Source organism: Chaetomium tenue, assembly GCF_020726465.1.
Source record: "Chaetomium tenue strain MPI-SDFR-AT-0079 chromosome Unknown F5144scaffold_1, whole genome shotgun sequence".
In the NCBI taxonomy this organism is placed as follows: Eukaryota; Fungi; Ascomycota; class Sordariomycetes; order Sordariales; family Chaetomiaceae; genus Chaetomium; species Chaetomium tenue.
In genome coordinates, this window is record NW_027117329.1 from 744704 (window position 1) to 765011 (window position 20308).

A 20308-nucleotide genomic window follows, 5' to 3' on the forward strand; every position below is an offset into this window, starting at 1 on the left:
TTGTTACAATGTATTTCGGCTCGTGAAGCCCGTAATTCGTATCTCGCATGTCATTACCTACCTACCTAGGTACCCAAGTAGTTACCTCGTCTGATAATATTATACCTTGGATTACCCACTGGTGGATCATATGGAAGTTTCACTAGTTACCTGCAACCTGGAGTGAATAATTATCATATTGGCGGGAGCCTTTAAGTCTACCCCCATCCGTAACCTCGAGACAGAGACGTGGGTACCACCGTTGGACTTATACCTAAACAAACGGCTTGCAGATTTCGAAAACCGACTCCAACAACCCGATCTGGACGACGGCCAAGGCGGCAAAAAGACGACGGGGAGCGTTATCCTTACCGCCTGCCGCAAGATACAGCAGAGACTCAGCTCGAGGAGGGGCAACAGGGGCCGACCGCGAACCTTGAGACCTCAAGGGCCCACGGCGGTAGAGAGAGCCGCGGGCACGATTATGCGCTGGACGGGGGGAACCATAGACACGGACAAGGCAGTAGAAGAGGCCTGGAGAGCGAGGTGGTCAAAGGAACGGGACGGCAGAGCAATCACCAGGCCGGCGGACGACTTTGACCATCAGCGGGAGACGCTATTCCGGAACGAAACCCTAAGGAGGCATGACGGTCTCAGCAAGGCGAAAAGCTCACTGCTCATTCAAATCCGGACGGGAGCAATAGGCTTACGGGACTACTTGTTTACACGGGAAGTCCCGGAGGTTCTGACGCCTGCCTGCGAGTGTGGCGAGGGACGAGAGACTGCCGAACACCTGGTAGTGTGGTGTTTGGCCCCACCGTTGACTCGAAGATGGGAGAGAACTGGAATTCGGACACGACGGGACTTTTACTCAGTTCTACACGGTATCAATCCCACGACTGCACGGCTTGCGAGGAGGATCCTCGACTGGCTGATGGACTCGGGGAGGCTGCCGATGTACAGCTTGGCCAGGAGGCTCGAGCTGGAAACGGCGGCCTGAAGCGCCCCCGTTCGGAGGCCAGGAGGCCTCCTCTCTTTGTATACGTAGACTCACCAGAACGCATCGTTCCTTGATTGTTGGTAGGGGTTTTTCACCCGGCCCGGGAGGGCACGGTTTTCCTGTACACTAAATAGCAGAGGGTCCGGCACGCCCTAGGGCATAGCGGAGTATGAATAATAATAATAATAATAGATGATGAGTGGTGATCATCCAAGAGAGGTTGGTACATGTACTCTGTGCCGAGGTTATGAAACCAGTTAATGGGACATTGAATGGTCCGAGCATTCATTTCACGTTGTACCTCCATGTATGTACATGTAGCCTTACTCCATAAATTTCCAGCTACCACCTGAGGTAGCTCGGGAACTATGGGAACTCTCCAAACACCGATTCCTCCCTCACCATGGATCGGCCACCGCCACCCTCCAGCATTGAAGGCAATCCCCCCTGTCATCTGGCGAGATTACCAAATGAGCTGCTGCTCCAGATATCTTTACATTTACGGCCGACATATGGAATCAGTCAGTCTTACACCGACCTCTTGGCTCTCTGTCGAACCAATCGCCATCGTACAGGGGCCATGGCCATCCGCGCCCTCTACGATACAGTTATATTGCGGTCAGAGCGTGCCATGACCAAACTTCTCATCATCCTCATCTTATTCCCCGAGAGGCGGCGATGGATCCAGACTTTCTGTTGCACAGAAAGCCTATCGGGGACGAAGTGTGGAACTTCTCAGTCTAAGCGGGTATACCCATTGTTGGCAGGAATCGCAGAACTTTCTCTCCGAGACCGACCGGAGATCGGCTGCGGCTATATACTTGTGGAACTTTTCGGCCGGCTGAAGGTCCGCGAGCTTGAGGAGACCGAGACTTCAGGCTTCAGACAGATGCTGTTTTATGTGCTACTTTGTCTCATGCCGGTACTTCTGGAATTGAGATTCTCAGCTGCTATCACCTGGGGATCAACCCTATACCCAGTCCACGGTTGGAGACATGATGTCGATGGTCATAAGGCAACGATCTCAACAAGCCATACTAGCCGGCCTGCTAAGTCGCGGTTTGCAGGACTCGGCAGAATCAGCATCGAAAAAGACTACTAAGCTTTTTCCTTGCCCTAACCTGAAGTTTCTCTCGTGTTACTTTAGTGAGGGACTCTGGAATTTACATCAAGCAGTCCCACTGGTTAAATTCCCAAAGCTTGAACGGATAACTCTCACGTTCGACGGCGGCCCTTGGCTCGACACATTTGTGTGCGCTAGACATCCCAGACTCTGGGGGGGGCAATGGATCCCGCGCGCGTATTCGCAGCCGCGAAGGATTTGCGTGTGTTACCGAGGACACTCTCACTCGACGTCCTTTTAGCCTTGGAAAATGGCGTCGCAAGAACATCTCAGGTGGAAACCTTCCAGATCCTGGGCCAAGGTCCGAGCGACTCGTTACGCCCGTATAGGCCCGGAGCACCGTTAGTCACCACCTATGATAGCCGGCGGTGGCCTAACCTGAACAACGGTATCCTTCAACGCCTTGCTCCTACTTTACGGTGTCTGACGGTGGGCCACCCCCAGATGAGCCTTACCGACAGCTTATTGCTGTTCGGCCATCGCCAAAAGTTGGTCGGTTTGGACAAACTCGTCAAGCTCGAAGAACTCGTGGCACCATCCTTCGCCATCTTCGGAGCTTTGTTCATGAAGAAACGACATGTCGACTGGTGGTTAAAGGGACGTATCCGTCCATCCTTTCCCACGTCGGCTTCGTTCAACCCCGATGATCCCAAAGCCCCTGGTAACGGGTCGGAGTACGCCGACCCCACCAACTCGGGAGATCCGAACAACCCGAACAAGCTTGTCCAGGTAGCGCGAACAACGAAACTGCCACCTGCTTTGAAAGTCCTCGAAATTTACGAGGACGCTCTGAGTGACACCAGATGGACCGAGATATCACCAACACCATTCCGGGACTCTTCCGGGAATGTCATTCGCATCCCTCGGTCGAGTGGGAAACTCGTTTGGTTTATCAAGGAGTTCGCCTTCGACTTCAGGAAGAGATTCCCTAAGATGGAGCGGGTTGTGTTTTGGGCCTGTGATTGGTACGGAAGAACGCCACAGTGGACGTACGAGGATATACGGAAGGTAGAGAATGCCTTCTGAGCGCAGGGAGTCCATTTTGTTTACAAAAATCAACCGATGGACCGCCAATTGCTATCTCGGAAGCCCGCTCAACCAGACACGGCCTTTTGAACCTGGGATAGCAAGCCAGCCCTTTGAACGCTGAAGAGGTACTTACTAGATGCCCCATTTCCGGCCAAAAATAATATAAATTATATAATCAACATCGTCCTTTCTGTTTACTTTTCCGCTGCCGGGTAGAAACCACTGTCCTGATCAGGTGGACCAGGCGAGAACCAACGTGATCGATCGCCAGGTGACAAGGCCCGACAAGATAGTCCAGTCAGCCCGCAATGTTAGGTACCTAACCATCCCGGATCCCGGCAGTCTCAAGTGGTAACGTACTAGCCACCAAAATTCCGCCTCCTTGAAGATGTTGATAGCAGAATGAGTTAAGAGATGTACCGGGAACATGGTGCTGGACTGGTAAGAACCCCGTGTTACATTGTGGCCCCGCGGTATTCATTCGCGCTTCAGATTCTAATACTACCTTCCAGTTCGATGTTGGCTTGCCCGCAAATTAGCGTGTGCCTAAACGGGGAGGTTTTCTGGGCCACCAGCAGCCTCCGGTCGGCCTCGGTGACGTGCTGTTCATCTTGCATGTATACCTAACGTAATAGAATAATAAGAATTTCGATCCCAAAGAGGTAGCCGCTTAATAAGAGTGATACTTTACCGCTCCTCATCGAAATCAATACTCCCAACCAATCACATACTTCCATAGCCCAACAACTCTCGGGGTGGTGGGTGACTGGCAATCGTGTGTTTCTTGTTAGCGGCGCCACAATCAAGGTTGTGCCTCTTCCACTTATACATACATATATGATTACTCTAGTCATCTCCGGTGTGGTGTGCCCGGAACCCACTCTCAAGTTGCCCCAATCTCCTTCAGGAGGCTCAAGTTATGCGACTGATAGAAATGCTGATGCCTGGAGTGGATTCGGGCGCCACGACAGGGGAACTTTGGCTGCGATTGGACCGTTCGTAACCTTCACAACCTTGAATACCACTCTCGATCCCATCCCGAGTACACACATGCGGGGTTGTTGCTACTTTTTGGTTGCAAACTTGGCCAATATTAGGGGGTTCTTACTCGGATCCATGGCCTTGGTAACGCACCTTGCTCGGCCCGCGGCAGATTTGTGGGGTGAAGGGGCCACTAAGCATGGGATGAGATGGGATCTACTCAGTGAATTACAGGCATGCATGGTTGCTCAGATCTTAGGGTGCAGATCGGAATTAGTACTTGAGTTTCGCACCTCACCTCGTTCTCTGTTACTATCACGCTCGCATCATCGACTGATTGAAGCCTCATACAACTTCTATAGGCTTCAGTCTGCGGGAAGATCATCATCTCGCCATGGCCAAGCTCAAGTCATTGGCAACACTGCTTGCCACCACTTGTATCGGTGTTGCAATCGCATCGCCGACGCCCCAGCCTGCCCTTGGCCCGCGCCAGTCTCAAACCAGCTTCTGGTATGCCAATATCGACCACACATCGGGTAATGTGCGCGGCTTCGCGCCCGATCTCGATGGTGATTACAACTATGAGGTGTTCCGCGCTGTCGCCCCCGGTGATGGCGCGGGCATCCAGACGGCCATCAACGCTGCGACTAACGGTAGCACGCGACATGGCCAATGGTTTGCTAGTCAGCCGCGGGTATGCTTCACTCCATGATCCGGTCTTGGCTACGAACATCTGCTAAAGCTCTCACAGGTTGTCTATATCCCGCCCGGGGAGTACACCATCACCGAAACCATCAAGATGAATACGGACACCATCATTATGGGCGATGCTACCAATGTGAGAGGATCGCCCCAACCATAGGCCCCAATATGCTAATCAATCCCCACAGCCCCCTGTCCTCAAGGCCTCATCCAACTTCCCGCGTGATGGCACACTATTCTCCGGCCAGGACCCGACGACCGGCATCTCGGGCGAGCTATCCTTTGCCGTCAGCCTCAAGAACATTGTCCTCGATACCACCAACGTTCCCAGGGACGCACCTTTTGTCGCCCTTTGGTGGGGTGTAGCCCAGGCTGCCCATCTCCAGAACGTCAAGATCCGCATGCCCAACTCGAGCAATGGCGCGGGCCACTCTGGCATGCGCCTGGGTCGGGGATCTACACTAAGCGTGTCGGATGTGCGCATCGAAGGTGGCCAGGTAAGAAAGCCGGCGTGACGATTGAACTCAAACAGGATGGAACTGACCTTGGCCTTTCACAGAACGGCATCTGGTACAACGGCCACCAACAGGCCGTGTTCAAGAGCATCAGCTTCTACCAAAACACGGTCGGCATGCTCATCGACGGCGGCAGCACCATCAGCATCATCAACCCGACCTTCGACACCGTCGGCACCGCCGTCCTCAACACAGGCGGCTCGCCCTGGATCGCCCTCATCGACGCCAAGTCCATCAACTCTGGCGTGACCTTCAAAACCACCTCCTGGCCCAGCTACCTCATCGAAAACCTCGACAAAGACACCCTGCACACCAACATCGCCGAAGGCCCCGGCGACTTCACCCTCCCGGCCGCATCCCACATCGCCCAATTCACCTACGGCAACACCGTCAACCGCAACCCCATCTACGGGTCCACCACCTCCCCGCTCTCCCGCCCCTCCGCCCTCGCCCCCTCGGGCCGCTACCCAGCCCTCCCGGCGCCCAACTACGCCTCCACCCCGGTGACCTCCTTCCTCAACGTGAAAGACCCGGCCCAAAACGGCGGCCGCACCATCCTCGGCGACAACACCAAGGACGAGGCCGCCGCGCTGAACGCCATCCTCCAGCTGGCCGCCAGCCAGTCCAAGATCGCCTACTTCCCCTTTGGCAAGTACCGCGTCGAGTCGACCCTGCTGGTCCCGCGCGGCAGCCGCATCGTCGGCGAGGCCTGGGCGACCATTGTCGGGCGCGGGTCGTACTTCAAGGATGTGAGCAACCCGAAGCCGGTGGTCCAGGTCGGGCAGCCGGGGGAGGTCGGCGTGGCCCAGATTCAGGATATGCGCGTCATGGTGGGGGAGGTGTTGCCGGGCGCGATTCTGATGCAGTTCCATATGGCGGGGACGAAGCCCGGGGATGTGGCGGTGTGGAATAGTTTGGTGACGGTGGGGGGGACGAGGGGCGCGTCGGCGCTGACGAATGCGTGCCGGGATGCGGCGGCGCAGTGCAAGGCGGCGTTTTTGGGGATGCATTTTGCCAAGACGTCGTCGGTGTATGTGGAGAATGTGTGGAACTGGGTGGCTGATCACGTCGCGGAGGACTTTGATGGTGGCAGCAGCTTCGCGGCAGGGAGGGGTGCGTTGGTCGAGGCGACCAAGGGCACCTGGCTGCATGGGCTGGGGTCAGAGCACTGGTGGCTGTATCAGCTGAACTTCCGCAAGGCGGAGAACGTGCTGGTGACGATGCTGCAGAGCGAGACGAACTACGATCAGGGTGACAACAACTTGATGGTTGTGCCCGCGCCGTGGACGGTGGATGAGGCTGGGTGGGGTGACCCGACCTTTTCTCATTGCGGTGCCGGAGATAAGAGGTGCCGGATGGGGCCTGCGAATTACTTCAACGGCGGGAAGGGGATTCACACGTATGCCTCGGCGAGCTGGGCCTTCTTTAGCGGGCCGGGCTATCAGGGGTGTGCTGGGACCTACGAGTGCCAGCGACACATGCACTTCATCAAGCAGAACCCCGAGGGACTGCAGGCCTTTGGCTTGTGTAGCAAGGATGCGTATGCTACCCTGAGGCTGGCGGATGGCACCGACATTGTCACCTCGGAAGGATTTACTGGATCCTGGCCGGGTGGCGGTGGTGATGTTGCGCGGTATACCACCTAGTCCATCTGGCATTTATGCAAGACCCTAAGTCAATAGCATCACGAATATGATGACATTCACAACATGCTACTATTCCTTGATAATCGTGGATTTGGAGAGCTACGTTACTAATATAACAGCTGTGATTCGTATATTCATGTCACTTATCCTATCACTTCCCGTCAATTCCAGCGCGGGGGCCCCTCTCGCACTCATGGTGACACATTCACCCAGCACCCACTACTGTTCAGCCGGTCCAAACAGCAGGTCCTGGGGCTTGGTACTCAAGCAACCTCATCTCATCGTCCGGAACGTATCCACCATTGACCATTTGGTTCACCGGAATCTTGAGGCCTAAACAAGAAAAAGTGATGTAAGTCAATGGCCGTCTGATGTTTCCTCGCATGAAGCATTAGGTTTTACTCACCCGGTTCATCGACCACATAAGTTCCTGGGAATTTGGCGAATCCTGCCGGTGTTCCTCCACCCGGCCCGATGATGTTGACATGGGCGCAGTTGACATACCACTGGCTGTAGTTGGACATCTGTGTGGGCATCCATTGTTCGATGCGCATCAGGTATTTTCCTGGCGGTGTGGTCTCCGGAACCGTGAAGTTGAACTGGACCATATCGTGATTAGCAATTAATTTCCTGTCCACATCGAGGGGCCGGATAGGCCGAGCAACCCCAAACTCACATCGTGCGCCCCCCATACCATCCACTCATTGTTTCCCACCGGACCCCCATATGCGATCTTGAACCAGTCCCCGTCACCCTTGTAAGTTTCGAGCTCATCGTTGAGGGCCTGGGAAAGGTAGACCTGGGCCGGGCCCGGGTGCCAGAAAACACCGTATTTTCCGTTACCATCCCAAGAGACCCGGAACCCGATTTCGGACCCGGCCACCACGTCAGCCGTCTCCGTTTGGGCGGCGGTATCAAAGGCGCTTCTGCCGCAGGTGATGTCTGGGTGGTTGATGTCCATCTGCGGCGGCGTCTTGGGAAACTCGTTGCCCGGGGGATACGAGTCAGGACCGTATGCCTCGTGGTAGCCCACGTCACTGAACGTGTTAGGGTAATACAGCTGGATAAACGTCGCTTTTACCTTACCGGACGTATTTCCATTCTGAAGTTTCGGTGCCGTTGACGAGGAGGATTCCCATTATTTCTGCGGAAAAGTGTTAGTTTGGCCATGCTGCGGGACACTAAACTTACGGTGGCCAAGGGCCCCAGGAGCGAGCGCTGCCACTAAAATAGTTTCTAGATACAATCTCATCGTGGTACCGGTTTCACTGTTCCCAGTGCAAGCGACTTAAAACACAATTAGTGCCAACGGCTGCCCAGGACCAACTTGGGGTGTTTATAGGAGGCGCATTCCAAATTTTGGCCCCCATGACTGCCACCCAAAGTTCTAAGCCGCCAGTGCGTAATAAAATCACGCTACTCTTGCCCGCATATGTAATATCTGGCTAGCGGCCCAGCGGGGTGGGAGTTAATATAGTTGTTAAAAAATGCCGGCCACTCTGACAACCTCTGGGGTTGCAGTCATGGAGCTATAGCTCCATTAGTAGGTTTGACAGGCGGACAAGTAGGCTTGACGTGTCACAGGATGCGGGGGTAATATGGCAATGAAACACCCGCTGCCATCAGGCCCGGCAAATGTTGCCAGACAATCCATATATAGATTACCGGAGCCCGGGCCGCCTTGAGGCGTCCTCCTATTCCTCAATCTTCACTCACGTTCCGGGTTGCGGAACATGTGGAGGGTTACCTTTTATTGTTAACCCAGAGCTTTCACAACCGCCATGTAAAAGATCCCCCTGTGACGGAATAATAATAAAGTTTAGTGGCCTCGGGGCATTCTACCACATTGCGCTGTTGCTGCACTAGTTGCGGTTGGAGAACGAGCGCACTGTGTACATGTAATACCGTTACATGGGCTTCTTTGAATGCCGTACGTCAATGGTGACTCGGCTTGGTTATCCCCGTGTGAAGCAGGGTGTAACGGGCTGTGCCCGAGGTGGGCCTCGGTAACCCTCGGCCAGCTCACGTACAAGCACGGTCCACCGAACCCCTGGATGAAGCTATTCCCAGTTGCCCCACAGCGCACCGAACATCCTAGCAATGCGCTCGGGCCATCGCGCTCGCGATCATAAAGCAGCCCCACGAGCTGCCAGACTCTCTCATCTTTCCTTTTCTTCTTCAAGCTTAGTGTACTCGTAGAGTCGTCACCAGTTAGTTGCAATATACACCTGGGACCGTTACACAGGGGCCTTGGTTAAAGGTTATCCGCTGCCCATTTCCTGGTTCCGAGGCTGCCGGTTCCTCTCCCTCCGCCAATAGTCTCGATCGAGTATTGTTACCTGATTTGGTTTATCCTTAGGTCCTTCCGTTGCAGCGTGTGGATTCCAAACTTCCAAGATGCAACAAATGCAGAACTTGCTCTGCGCAACTATTGACATGACAGCATGTGTCTTCGAAAGCATGAGTGTCGGTCTACAACACCGTATCGTACCCCAAGCTACCCATATTAATGGTAGGAAGACACGCGTGTCAGATTGACGACCGAAACCCTCGCAACTACATGTAGACGACAGAAGGAAATGCAATTTCCATATTAGACCCCATTACTCATTGCCCTGGTACCCATGAGGGTATTTCTCATTCAGTCTACGAATCTCATCAATGGCCCTAATGCCAAATCAGTAACCTTGGCCGGGTTCATGGATAATTGAGCTATTCACTTACATTTGGAGGAAGCCATCGCGCTCAGGAAAAAGTGCGGCTGCATGCAGATTGAACTTCCTAATACCCATGGTCAGATCGTTGGAGGGTTCTAACTGAAGGAAGCGGGGCATAAATAGAGAGTTATAGGGAAAGGGGCAGATGATAATAATGTAAGATAATTCGGAGTCGAAGGCAAAGAAACAGGAGAGGAAGAAGCATGCAAACCACATACACCGCATATAGCGCGTTCCTATCGTCGTAGTCCTCCTTCGGCTCCGTTCGGCCGATGTGTGCATGGTACGCCTCAAAGTAGCCACCATCTCTGAACTTATTTCGTTCTGGGCGCCAATTACCAAGCTCGTCTGGGGCCAAAACGTTAGCAGTGAGAGTCAAGGGGATTTGGAGGTTCCAGTACACTCATTGTGTCCATAAAAGCCAGCAGGGTCGAAAACAATGACGTTCCCAGAACACCTTTCGACCGCAGTATTTCCGAACCACAAGTCTCCATGGACTAGGCTCGGCCGCAGTTCTCGGCCATTACTCTCCATAGGCCGTAACAACCTTGGGATCACCTTGTGATACAACGCCGGAAGCAGCGCATCCAGCGTAGCATTTGGGCCTGCCCGCTCTTCGCGAACTTGTAACACATACCGCAGCGCACCAGTGAAGAAAGATTCCCAAGTATCGCACCAATCATTTTTCTGGGGCATGTCACCGTTGAAAGTCGTACAGTGAAAGCCAAATTTTCCATCGGGCGAGGTGTCGCTGTTATGCAGCTCTGCCAGCTTTGCGCAGAGAGGGCCTGGTTGAGGTAACGCGTCGGTGAAGTTATGGTATTTGCAAAGGTAGAAGTAGGCGTCGGGTTCGCCTTCCAAACTACCCCAGGCGATGGGCTTTGGGCAAAAATTGGGTACGACGGCATAGATCGCCGAAGTTGCCTCAAACTCGCCCTCTAGAGCCTTTCTTCCCTGGTGACCAAGTGATATCTACCTGCGTTTCAGTCATGTTGTTTTGGAGTCGGGATTCGAACTATAATTACCTTGATAAAGTAGCTTTCCTCTCCGCCATCTGACTGACAGACCTGAACCCGCGAGATCCTTGCCCAACGGGACCCAGGAAGGTGCTCAACGTTGAGAATTCTTACGGCGTCGGGTAGCTCTGAAGTGGGGTTCAAAGGTTGTCAGAACATGCCAGTGCTGACTCTGACCGCGTGGTCTTGGAGATGCGCCTCACCGGGTAGAATGTTCACATCAACCAGAAGTTCTGGTGCCGTTATCCCGAGGTTAGAGGTTGGGGGACCTGTAAGACATTGAGACGTCGACGGTTCCATCATATCCCAGGGTGTGTGTTTGAGGCAACGTTTGAGCAGGCTCTGGCTGGGTTCGCGGATGTCGCGTTATGGAATTGAGGCACCCAGGATGCAACACCACATGAACCACCAATGAACTCCCGCCACTGCCAGAGCGAGGCCCCACGCTCTCCTGCAGGTCTCCTGTGCCTCTCGACTGCGTCGGAGGAAATCAAATTTGACACGAGGATGGAAGCGGGGCACTGAATGAAATATTGGGTTTCGATAATTTCGACAACGTTGGTCTGGAGAGATTCATGTTTGAAACACGGTTGCCATGGTACAAGCTGATCAGGTAAGAGGAGTCCAAGTTCCCAAAACGCTTCCAACAGTGGGTTGGAGTTTTGGCGGCGTCTCTCAAGTTGAATGGTCGGCAATTTCGACACCGGCATTGAACAACGAACATGGTGGCCTAACTGAGATGCGCAGCCGCGGAGGAACCTCTTTTCGACGTTGTTGACTCGTCCCGCGCCCGGCACAAGGTCAGAGGGATCGACCAATCTCCCCCCCCCTTCTGCTGAATACAAGAAGGACGAACTGAAAGGCCCAATCGGCTTGACGACTATTTACGAACCACCATCGCCTGAGGAGACAGCCGCCGAGATAGTTTTTATTCACGGCTTAGGTGGTGGCAGTCGCAAAACATGGTGCTATTCCTCCGACCCCGAGCACTACTGGCCTCAATCATGGTTGCCGGCAGACAAGGACTTCATTGGTATTCGTATCCACGTCTTTGGTTACAAAGGCGACTGGCTGGAACGCCGAGAAAGCGTATTAGGTATCCATGATTTTGGACAGTCTCTGATCGACGCTATACGCAACCACCCCGGCATTCCCCGGGTCGACACGCGGATCATCCTCGTTGGCCACAGTATGGGAGGCTGCGTGGCCAAAAAGGCATACATACTGGCGCGCCAGGACCCGGCTACAGCAGATATTGCTCGGCGGATGCATTCGATGTTCTTTTTAGCAACGCCACACCGTGGGTCTAACATGGCCGCGATCCTGGAGAACATGTTGGCGGTCGGATGGGGAAAAAAGCCCTTCGTAACGGAGTTGACCCCTAATTCAGCGGTCCTGTCAGCCATTAATGACACTTTCCGCCACTTTGCCCCGGAGCTTTGGCTGTGGTCATTTTACGAAACTCTACCCATGCGGGGTGCTGGGTTTATCAGTCGCATCATCGTGGACAAACACTCTGGGACTCTAGGGTACCCGAAGGAAGAGATTACGGGCATGGAAGCGGATCACCGGCAAGTTTGCAAGTTTGAGAGTCCCGCCGACCCAAATTACAAACTCCTCCGGAATGCTTTAGCAACCGCCGTCGACTTGATTCAAGGAGCGCCAGGTTCTGGGCTAGGACAATATTCCCAGACCCCTTTGTCCCCGCGAGAGGCTCGCGAGAGGTTATCCGCATTCTTGGAGATTCAGGATGCTCCTGAGGACGACCTTGATAGCTTGCAGAACCTAAAACAACCAGGGTCTTGCCAATGGTTCACCCGAAAGGCGACTTTTGCCTCATGGAAATGTGGCGCTTCAGCCGGAATCTTTTGGCTCCTTGGACGGCCAGGAGCTGGCAAATCCGTCCTAGCGAGTCATGTTGTCGAAGATCTACGACACTCAAATCATACGTGCAGCTACTTCATGTTCAAACACAACAGAAGCGAGACGTCGACCCTGCACCACTGCTTCCGATCTCTTGCCTTCCAAATGGCGATTCAAGACGATAGTGTGAAGGAAGCAATCCTCCAGCTCGCTCGGGATGGAATTTCATGGGATGAGAAGGACGAAAGCAGTGTCTGGAAGAGACTGTTTACGAACTGTATTACCAAAGTACCCTCCGTTGTTCGGCATTTCTGGGTGCTGGATGGCATAGATGAATGCTCAGGCTTCAGTGCACTTTTTGAGAAGAGGCTTCTATCCAGCCTCCCGCAGGGTATCCGCCTTTTTGCTACAAGCCGCGGGTTGGAAGAGATTGAACGCGGCGTAGAGTCAATTTCACTTACTGGGGTGACAAAGGAAACGTTGTTAGACATCGACACCCTCGAGGACATACGACTTTTTGCAACCGCCGCACTTTCAAAGTTGACTCAACTGGAAAGCGACGAGGAACGCCAATACATGTGGAGAAGATAATGGGGAGATCCCGTGGCTCGTTCCTTTGGACGAGGCTTGTTCTTCAAGACCTTGCTGAGGCGTGGACCAAAGAAACCATGGATGATGTCTTGGATGCTACCCCCACTGATCTATTCGACCTGTACTCATCCATGGTAAAATCCTTGGATCAGGACAAAGGGGGCGCTGTGTTGGCAAAGTCTCTTTTGACTTGGGTCGTCCTAGCCTGTCGCCCCTTGACGGTGGACGAGCTAACAACAGCCATTAACCTCGACACCAACCAAACTCTTCGAACACCGGTGAAAGCAATTCCAGAACTATCAGGGCAACTTCTCTTCATTGACGACTCGAACAACGTTCAGATACTACACGAAACCGCCCGAGAGTTCTTACTCTCTTCACAGGATGCCGGGGGTCCCCTTTTAATCGATCAGACAAACGCCCATACACGCCTTGGAAGTTTACTTCTTAAATACATTGCTGGTAACACCCCCAAATCTCATGTCGGCTCAGATGCTTTAGCCACGCCCAGAGACCATCATCCAACAACACTTGCGACAACTTCGGCCACTGGAAGGACGATCAATACATCTCTGCTTGACTACGCATTCAGGTTTTTCTCAGAACACATTTATCTTGGCAATACAAAAGATGATCAGTTGGTGCACGACATGTTCACCTTCTTCCAGGCCGACGCCTTACTTTCTTGGATACAACATATTGCAACTCACGGTAACCTCGCACCTCTCATTCGCACCGCTATGAACTTGCGAGCATACCTCAACATGAGGAACCACCTATCAACACCAGATGAGGTCGCTCGGATTCTTCAAGGGCAAATAACGGAGATTCTGCATATCGCCGCCAGGTTTCGGGAACAGCTCTTGCGTTGCCCTTCAGCAATCCACCACCTCATCCCGCGTCTTTGCCCACTAAATTCAGTGATATCTCGGAACTTTTGCAAGGCTCCACGTTCATTGCTATCGCGACGCTACGAGGTTAAGGGTCTTCCGCCCAGTTCATGGGATGACTGTGTCGCTCGGATGGATTTCTCAACAGGGCGTCCTTTGACCGTCAAGTATGGGGAGAGCCATTTCGCCGTTGGGTTGTCTACCGGCGAAATACTTCTTTACCACGCATCTTCCCTGCGGGTTGAACAACAATTACAGCACCCCGAGGGCGTTCGACTCCTGGAAGCCTCTTGGTACCACGGACTTCTGGCCTCTTGTAGCGCGAAGCACCTGGTTGTGTGGGATATAAAAGTCGGCACGATTCTCTATTCATTCCCATTACGATCATGCTCATCAGCTGTCGTCTTCCTGGGCGCCCAAGAAATCCTCTGTGCTTCCGAGCGTTGTGAGTTAACGAAATGGTACGTCGCGCTCACAGGCCCACAACACCCATCTCTCCCCAAACTCCTCTAGTAGGTAGATGACAGTTTTGCTAAGGCCCTGGGTATGGCCCGTCCAGGTCTTTGAACACAGGGGAACACGAGGCGATCTCATGGGTTAACCTCGACCTATACAATCAGACAGAAGATCACAATCCCTTTCCAGATTCCCAACCGAAGCCTCCCCTTTCAAGACCGAACCGCGCCGCCTTTCTCAATACTGCCGACGGAATTCTTCTGGCTCTCGGTTATCAAGGCGAACCAATATTCATTTGGGATGCCCTTGAAGTGCAGGTCCTGGGAACAGTGGGTCAAGAGATGATTCCCACTGCCGGTCTTGATTGCATGGTCTTTCACCCCAACCTCGAGATCCCAATGCTGTTGGTGGCATACCAACCCGGCGACCTTTGCGTTTTTGACTACAACACGATGGAGATGCTCGTCCGACGCCGCCGCACCTACGCCACCGCCATTGCCTGCTCACCCTACAACCAAAGAATTGCCATAGGCAATGCCCAAGGGGCCATCGAGGTCTTTGACTTGGACCTTGGCGGCGCCGCGGGTAGGGCCACTCTGACACTGATTTACCGCGCCAGCCGTCCGTTAGACGACACAATACGCAGCATTGCACTCAGCGCGGATGGGCTGCGTTTTGTTGATATACGAAATCGACAGGCGCGCGTCTGGGCACCGATGGGGTTAATGAGGAGGAGTGGTGATCGAGAAGAGGACCAGGAATCCAGCGTTACCGCCCGGCTGGCGCTTCCTGAGGTGCCAAGGGCGCCCGACATTCCCAACTCCGTCACGAAACTAAAGATCACCAGTCCACTTGTGGCTTCCAATGATGGCAACGTCATCGTGGCTGGTAAAAGCAACGGTGATGTTGTCCTGTTTTCAGCCGTGGACGGCAGGGAAATTCTCATCCTATACCAACACACTGGCAACTCATCCGTTGTTTGTGTTGTGCTTGTGGAATCGCGCAACCTGGTAATCTCAGCCAACGACGCTGGCCGTGTGGTAGTGGCGGAGACGACAGCAGCTTTAAGCCGACTCAGGTCAACTGCCGAACCAAACGGAGCTTCGATCCTATGGGACCGTGTCTTTGACGGCGCCGTTTCATCCCTGATTGTCAATGCGGCTGGAGATCGTGTCCTAGTCAATGGCCGCTGTGCTGCTGGACTCTGGGAACTCCCTTCTGGGGGGATAATTCGCCCTAATGCTGCCAGGGTAACGGACGATGGGCATGCGGGAAACGCGCCGTCAGGAATCAGCGGTGCCGGATCGAGCCCAGCAAGTGATGAAACGAAGCTAGTTCCTCGTTATTCTTGTGGCCACCCGACCAATCCCGATTGGTTTATCCTCGTGTCTGGGGATATCGTACGAATCTACGCCTGGGCCGACTTCGCCGAGCTGACAAAAAGCCAAGGCATCTTGCTTGCAAGAGACCCATCGCAACCGTCATCAATGAATTCTGACAAAACATTCCCGCGGCAACGCTATTCGGCTGGCTCAAGATCATCCTACCACCTCGGGAGCGATTTCGTGGTTGAGCTGTTTCGAGAAACAACTCTTGCGCCGCCGCGTCTATACCTATGGCCATTGACCGCCTTGGATCCTTTCTCCGCCCTGGCCGTGGCGCGGCCCACTGTCGAACCGCCTCTAGACTCCATCAGCCCGACCGCCATTGCCGTGCTAGACATCGTTGGTTCAGCAAAGGTTCTGTTTTTAGACGTTGAGCTTTGGGTGTGCAGCGTAAATCTGGGGCAGGAGGCCACGGGGGCCGCAGCGATTTCAGGGGGGTTCAAGAAGAGGCTAGGGTTAACGGCGGTAGAGAGGAGATCGCCTGTGCAACGCCATTTCTTTGCATTGAGCGAGTGGCGCACACTTTCTGGGGAGCTGCGGTGTACCGTGGCTGTCCCTCCCGCCCGGATTGTTACGGGCGGCGGGAGGAGCCGTGATGTTGTTGCATTTGCTGTTGGAGATCGGGCTGTGCTTTTCCACGGAGGTTTTCAGTTCTCTGAAGACTACGAGATCGCTGTGGTGTAGCCGGAACAGTGTTGAATCAAAAGGGGTAGGGGATGGGGTTAATTGTGATGGCTGATGAAGATTAAGACAGAGAGAAAACCCTGGCCTTATTGCATTTATGGCTTTAGGTTGGTATCACCAATCCTTACCTATTAGCTTTCAGCAAAACCTTTCAGTCACCCTCTACCGAATTGTTGTCCACAATGGTTGCCCATTCTCTTTCCTCGTACATCATTTATGCTCGAGGCGGCTGCTTGAAACAGGCAAGGTATCTGTTTCCCTTAGTTGGATAACCCATGCACAAAAGCCCAGTACACTAAAAGGGCGGGTGTGTGAGTTAGCTACCGTGGACATACATCAGGAGACAACCCCAACACGAGCATTTAGTTTAGTTATCCGGAGAGTGAGTCCCAACTGGTTTGACACAGCTCTCCAAGCTGCCGTTGGCATGTCCGGGGACCTAATCTCTTAGCTTGGTTGTCATCAAAGGACCAGAAGGAGGGTTTGCGTACGTTATGTACGATAGAAAAGGGATCCCAGTGCGGATCAGTATGAGGGGCGTACTCGATAGCGTTCATAGTCGCAACAAGGTTCGGGTCGTCCTCGCCATACAGATGCTTCAGAAAAGCATACATCATGTCCATACCTACCGCATCTGTTAGCCTTTGCTGCAACCTAAACCATGCCACAAACCGGGGAGTATCCCACCCGATGCTACCCCCGAACTAGTCCAGATCTTCCCATCCTCCGTCCACCGAGCGCTCGGCACCCAGGTGACGTTCTCGCCGTGCGTCGTCACCCATGCCCATAGGGCCTTGTTACTCGTGGCCCGGTGTCCGTTCAAGAGGCCGGAGGACGCAAGAATTGCGCTACCGGTGCAGACGCTAAGGAAGTATTCAAGTTGGTCAAAACGGCGGCGCAAAAACGTCTCGATGGAGGTGTCGTTGTTTTGCTCGAGCGTGACGGGGCCGAAACCACCCGGGACGAGAAGGACATCGAGAGCCGGGGCGTCGGTAAAGCTGTGCGTGGCTACCAACTTGGGCTGGAGCATATAGCCGAGATCCATGACCGGTGCTCCCGGGTGTGCCGGTACCATTATGTGTGGAGGATAGGCGGCGGTGACGGGGCCAGGCTCCTTGGCGATAATGGAAAGCGTCATTTTGTAGCGGGTGGACATCTATCAGGCCACATCTCAGCACAAAGTGCAAGGACCTTTCACGGCACAGCGGTCGAATTTTTGTTTACCGAGAACAACAGTTGTAAGGGGCCAAACACATCCAAGGGTTCCCAGCCGGGGTAAATGACCTAATAAAGTCAGACAGGCGATCGAGAGACCTTTGGGTGGAAGGACACTGACAATGCCCACGGATAGAGTTCGCCGTCTATTTAGCTCGTGCTCCGTTGCGCTTGTCCCTAGCGCTAAACCGGCGGAGCAGAAGGCTAATAGTAACAACAAAGACCGCCGCGGATCGTACATCTTGTCAGCGTTAAAATTACCGGTTATTGCCAATGAGGTTTGTCTGAGTCTGTGAGGTGCGCCCCCAAGCGAGAGAGTAAACACACAACGATCCAGATGCCGGGGCGTGGCATGCTTTATGGAGCTGAGTACCCGGACTCCGCGCCATCTTGTGATTGAGGTTAGAGTAACATCAAGGCATCTCTCTAGCAAAGAAGGAAACGTCATGACAGCTTGGCTTTCCTTCGGGTTGCCCGATTCGGTGGTGCTTCCAGTGTGAATAACGTGCTCAATCTTGCGCTTGCTGCAGGGGCCATGTCCCTCCAGCGTAAGACGGACCAGCCGGCAGGGACTGTTTCCAGGTTCAGCGGTCTGAGCCGTGAAAGGGAGAGAGGGAACGTCCAAAACACAATGAGTTGGGGCCACTGACATAATGAGCACAGAAACATGGTATCATTCAACATTGTTACTGCGGCGATTTGTAAGGGAGACTGCGTATTATCGACTGGCTCATTCCGGGTAGGCAACGGGCGCTTGAAAACGAATCGTATGTACAATACAACTGCTAGCTCGCTCAGAAGGGTCATGATATCAGAGAAAGTCGAGTTTTTCCAGAGCAAACTATTTAGAAGTAATGAACTTGGATCGACCACCGAATCTGCAAACCATTTCCACATCTCGCATTCTCGAACAACAAGTACCCTGATAACTGCCCCTTGATTTCCAACGATATCCGGATCCCAAAGTCAAAATTATTCAGAGTTCGACCGCACCGAGCCCGGTTGGCTCGCAGCCCACGTGTTGACCCTCCTCAACCAGATAAAGCCTGATGTCACTCAGTCCATCACGTCCTTCGCCACAAGTGACCCATTCGGCCGGGAAATCCCCCTTGTAGACAAACAAGTCATTCTCAACGGCAAACGGCTTCGTGATGTCGTCGTTCTATTGGTGAAAGGGTTAGCGAAATCAGCATTACTGGCACCTGAGGGACGGGGAACATTGAAGGTAGGTACCGTGGGTGGAATGGAGCGGTCGTTTCTGGCGAGCAAGGCCCACTTGCCCGGCCCAGCCTTTCGCAACAGATACCCGCGTTTAATATCGCCCTCGACATCCAGGGGGATCTCGGCAACGGGTTTGCTCGGGTCCAAGGTGAACCCCACGTGCGCCAGCGGCTTGTACTCGCCCGGAAGTAGGCTTCGATCAATTCTGGCGGGGCCATACTGCTGCAAGTCCAGATTCGTGGGAAAGAGCATATAATCAGCCACTGCGGCTTTGGTGAGCAGGGCAGTAGCTGCCAGGAAGAGTGACGAAAGCTGCATGGTGACTGGTGATTTGGGGTGGCTCGGTCGGCTGGTGATGCGGGTTTGTGTGGATGGAAGATGGTGAGCAGTGAGCAGATTGTAAAGGCAATACTGTCTACTTTATAGCGCTCCCTGCCCTCTGATCCCTTGCGCGTTTTCCAGGGCCGACATCCGCGATGGTGATGATCTTCCAATCGCCCACGATAGCCAGTGATGCGGGCCGAAACCCTAGCCTTGGCTCTAAGTAGAGTGATCGGTGGAAATCCCTACCATTGATGTAGGATTTAACAGCCAAGATCTACACTGACCGCCGTTTGAACCGAGCCAGGGGCGAGCCAGTTTGCTCGGCTCAAGAAATAAAGGGAAAGGAGTGGCTGCCAAGGCTTTCGGTGAGCAGCTGAAGTCTAGCCACATCGTGCAAAGATCGATACATATGCGAGACATTGTTTGTTTAGTGTATACCACCCGAATTCTCGAGCCAAGTCGGTTCAACTGGCCCACAGGCACTGCATTCGAGGTTCGTCCTTGTCAACATCGGCATTGGGTGGGCAATAAGTACTTCGGAAGAATGCGTGCTTCATAGAATTGTCACATTCCTTCCTGGCCCAGCACACTTTGAGAACCGAGCCGGCGCGGCCATGATCATCCGACAGCCGGGCGGCGTTGAGACGATGTTGGCCGCGAGAATTGGGCGTCCAACCCCCAACCCCAAATGAGGGCTAATCGACATGATTAGGTACATACCTACCTAGGTGCCTTTCACTATTACCCCAAACAGGCTGCCAGCCAGACAGACTATATTGTCATCACTACCTGGGCTGGCTGACGCTTGGCGAACGCCATTGTTCGGTGTGCGAATAAAACAAGACTTGATAAGGGCAAGATTGATGATATTGGAGAGACCTGTCGGTGCGTGAACGTTCAGGTAGCTGGAGGTCTAAGAACTTCAAGGAGGTAATCAACGATATCTGCAACAAAACGGAGGAAGCCAAAAA

The 20308-nt window shown here is 53.6% G+C and overlaps 7 protein-coding genes across 7 annotated transcripts; 3 read left to right on the plus strand and 4 right to left on the minus strand.

Moving 5' to 3' along the window:
* Positions 1-2264: 2264 nt before the first annotated feature.
* F5144DRAFT_597023 (uncharacterized protein) lies at positions 2265-3128 on the plus strand (the record flags this gene model as incomplete). Its single annotated transcript, XM_066790846.1, has 1 exon — positions 2265-3128. One exon carries the CDS (start codon positions 2265-2267, stop codon positions 3126-3128), a length of 864 nt encoding a protein of 287 aa, XP_066647760.1.
* A 1065-nt stretch (positions 3129-4193) lies between these two features.
* F5144DRAFT_553101 (pectin lyase fold/virulence factor) lies at positions 4194-7017 on the plus strand. The gene is made up of 4 exons (XM_066787783.1): positions 4194-4806; positions 4864-4950; positions 5003-5311; positions 5374-7017. The coding sequence occupies exons 1-4, from the start codon at positions 4507-4509 to the stop codon at positions 6973-6975; spliced, it is 2298 nt and encodes a 765-aa protein (XP_066647761.1). The 5' UTR covers positions 4194-4506; the 3' UTR covers positions 6976-7017.
* Positions 7018-7050: 33 nt separating this feature from the next.
* On the minus strand, positions 7051-8520 carry F5144DRAFT_521860 (glycoside hydrolase). Its single transcript, XM_066786728.1, has 5 exons — positions 8167-8520; positions 8062-8119; positions 7652-8012; positions 7382-7574; positions 7051-7308 (listed from the first exon to the last, which is right to left on the minus strand). Exons 1-5 carry the CDS (start codon positions 8225-8227, stop codon positions 7202-7204), a joined length of 780 nt encoding a protein of 259 aa, XP_066647762.1. The 5' UTR covers positions 8228-8520; the 3' UTR covers positions 7051-7201.
* A 1079-nt stretch (positions 8521-9599) lies between these two features.
* On the minus strand, positions 9600-11085 carry F5144DRAFT_6341 (Fructosamine kinase-domain-containing protein). Its single transcript, XM_066792570.1, has 5 exons — positions 10912-11085; positions 10718-10836; positions 10094-10664; positions 9700-10040; positions 9600-9642 (listed from the first exon to the last, which is right to left on the minus strand). Exons 1-4 carry the CDS (start codon positions 11009-11011, stop codon positions 9820-9822), a joined length of 1011 nt encoding a protein of 336 aa, XP_066647763.1. The 5' UTR covers positions 11012-11085; the 3' UTR covers positions 9600-9642; positions 9700-9819.
* Positions 11086-11303: 218 nt separating this feature from the next.
* Positions 11304-16577, plus strand: F5144DRAFT_588178 (uncharacterized protein; the record flags this gene model as incomplete). The annotated part of the gene is made up of 6 exons (XM_066789902.1): positions 11304-11321; positions 11456-13149; positions 13197-13624; positions 13655-14009; positions 14160-14513; positions 14612-16577. 6 exons carry the CDS (start codon positions 11304-11306, stop codon positions 16575-16577), a joined length of 4815 nt encoding a protein of 1604 aa, XP_066647764.1.
* A 367-nt stretch (positions 16578-16944) lies between these two features.
* On the minus strand, positions 16945-17652 carry F5144DRAFT_588179 (class I glutamine amidotransferase-like protein; the record flags this gene model as incomplete). The annotated part of the gene is made up of 3 exons (XM_066789903.1): positions 16945-17016; positions 17069-17211; positions 17265-17652. The coding sequence occupies 3 exons, from the start codon at positions 17650-17652 to the stop codon at positions 16945-16947; spliced, it is 603 nt and encodes a 200-aa protein (XP_066647765.1).
* Positions 17653-18644: 992 nt separating this feature from the next.
* On the minus strand, positions 18645-19702 carry F5144DRAFT_553125 (uncharacterized protein). Its single transcript, XM_066787784.1, has 2 exons — positions 19026-19702; positions 18645-18954 (listed from the first exon to the last, which is right to left on the minus strand). The coding sequence occupies exons 1-2, from the start codon at positions 19329-19331 to the stop codon at positions 18769-18771; spliced, it is 492 nt and encodes a 163-aa protein (XP_066647766.1). The 5' UTR covers positions 19332-19702; the 3' UTR covers positions 18645-18768.
* Between the last annotated feature and the right edge of the window lie 606 nt (positions 19703-20308).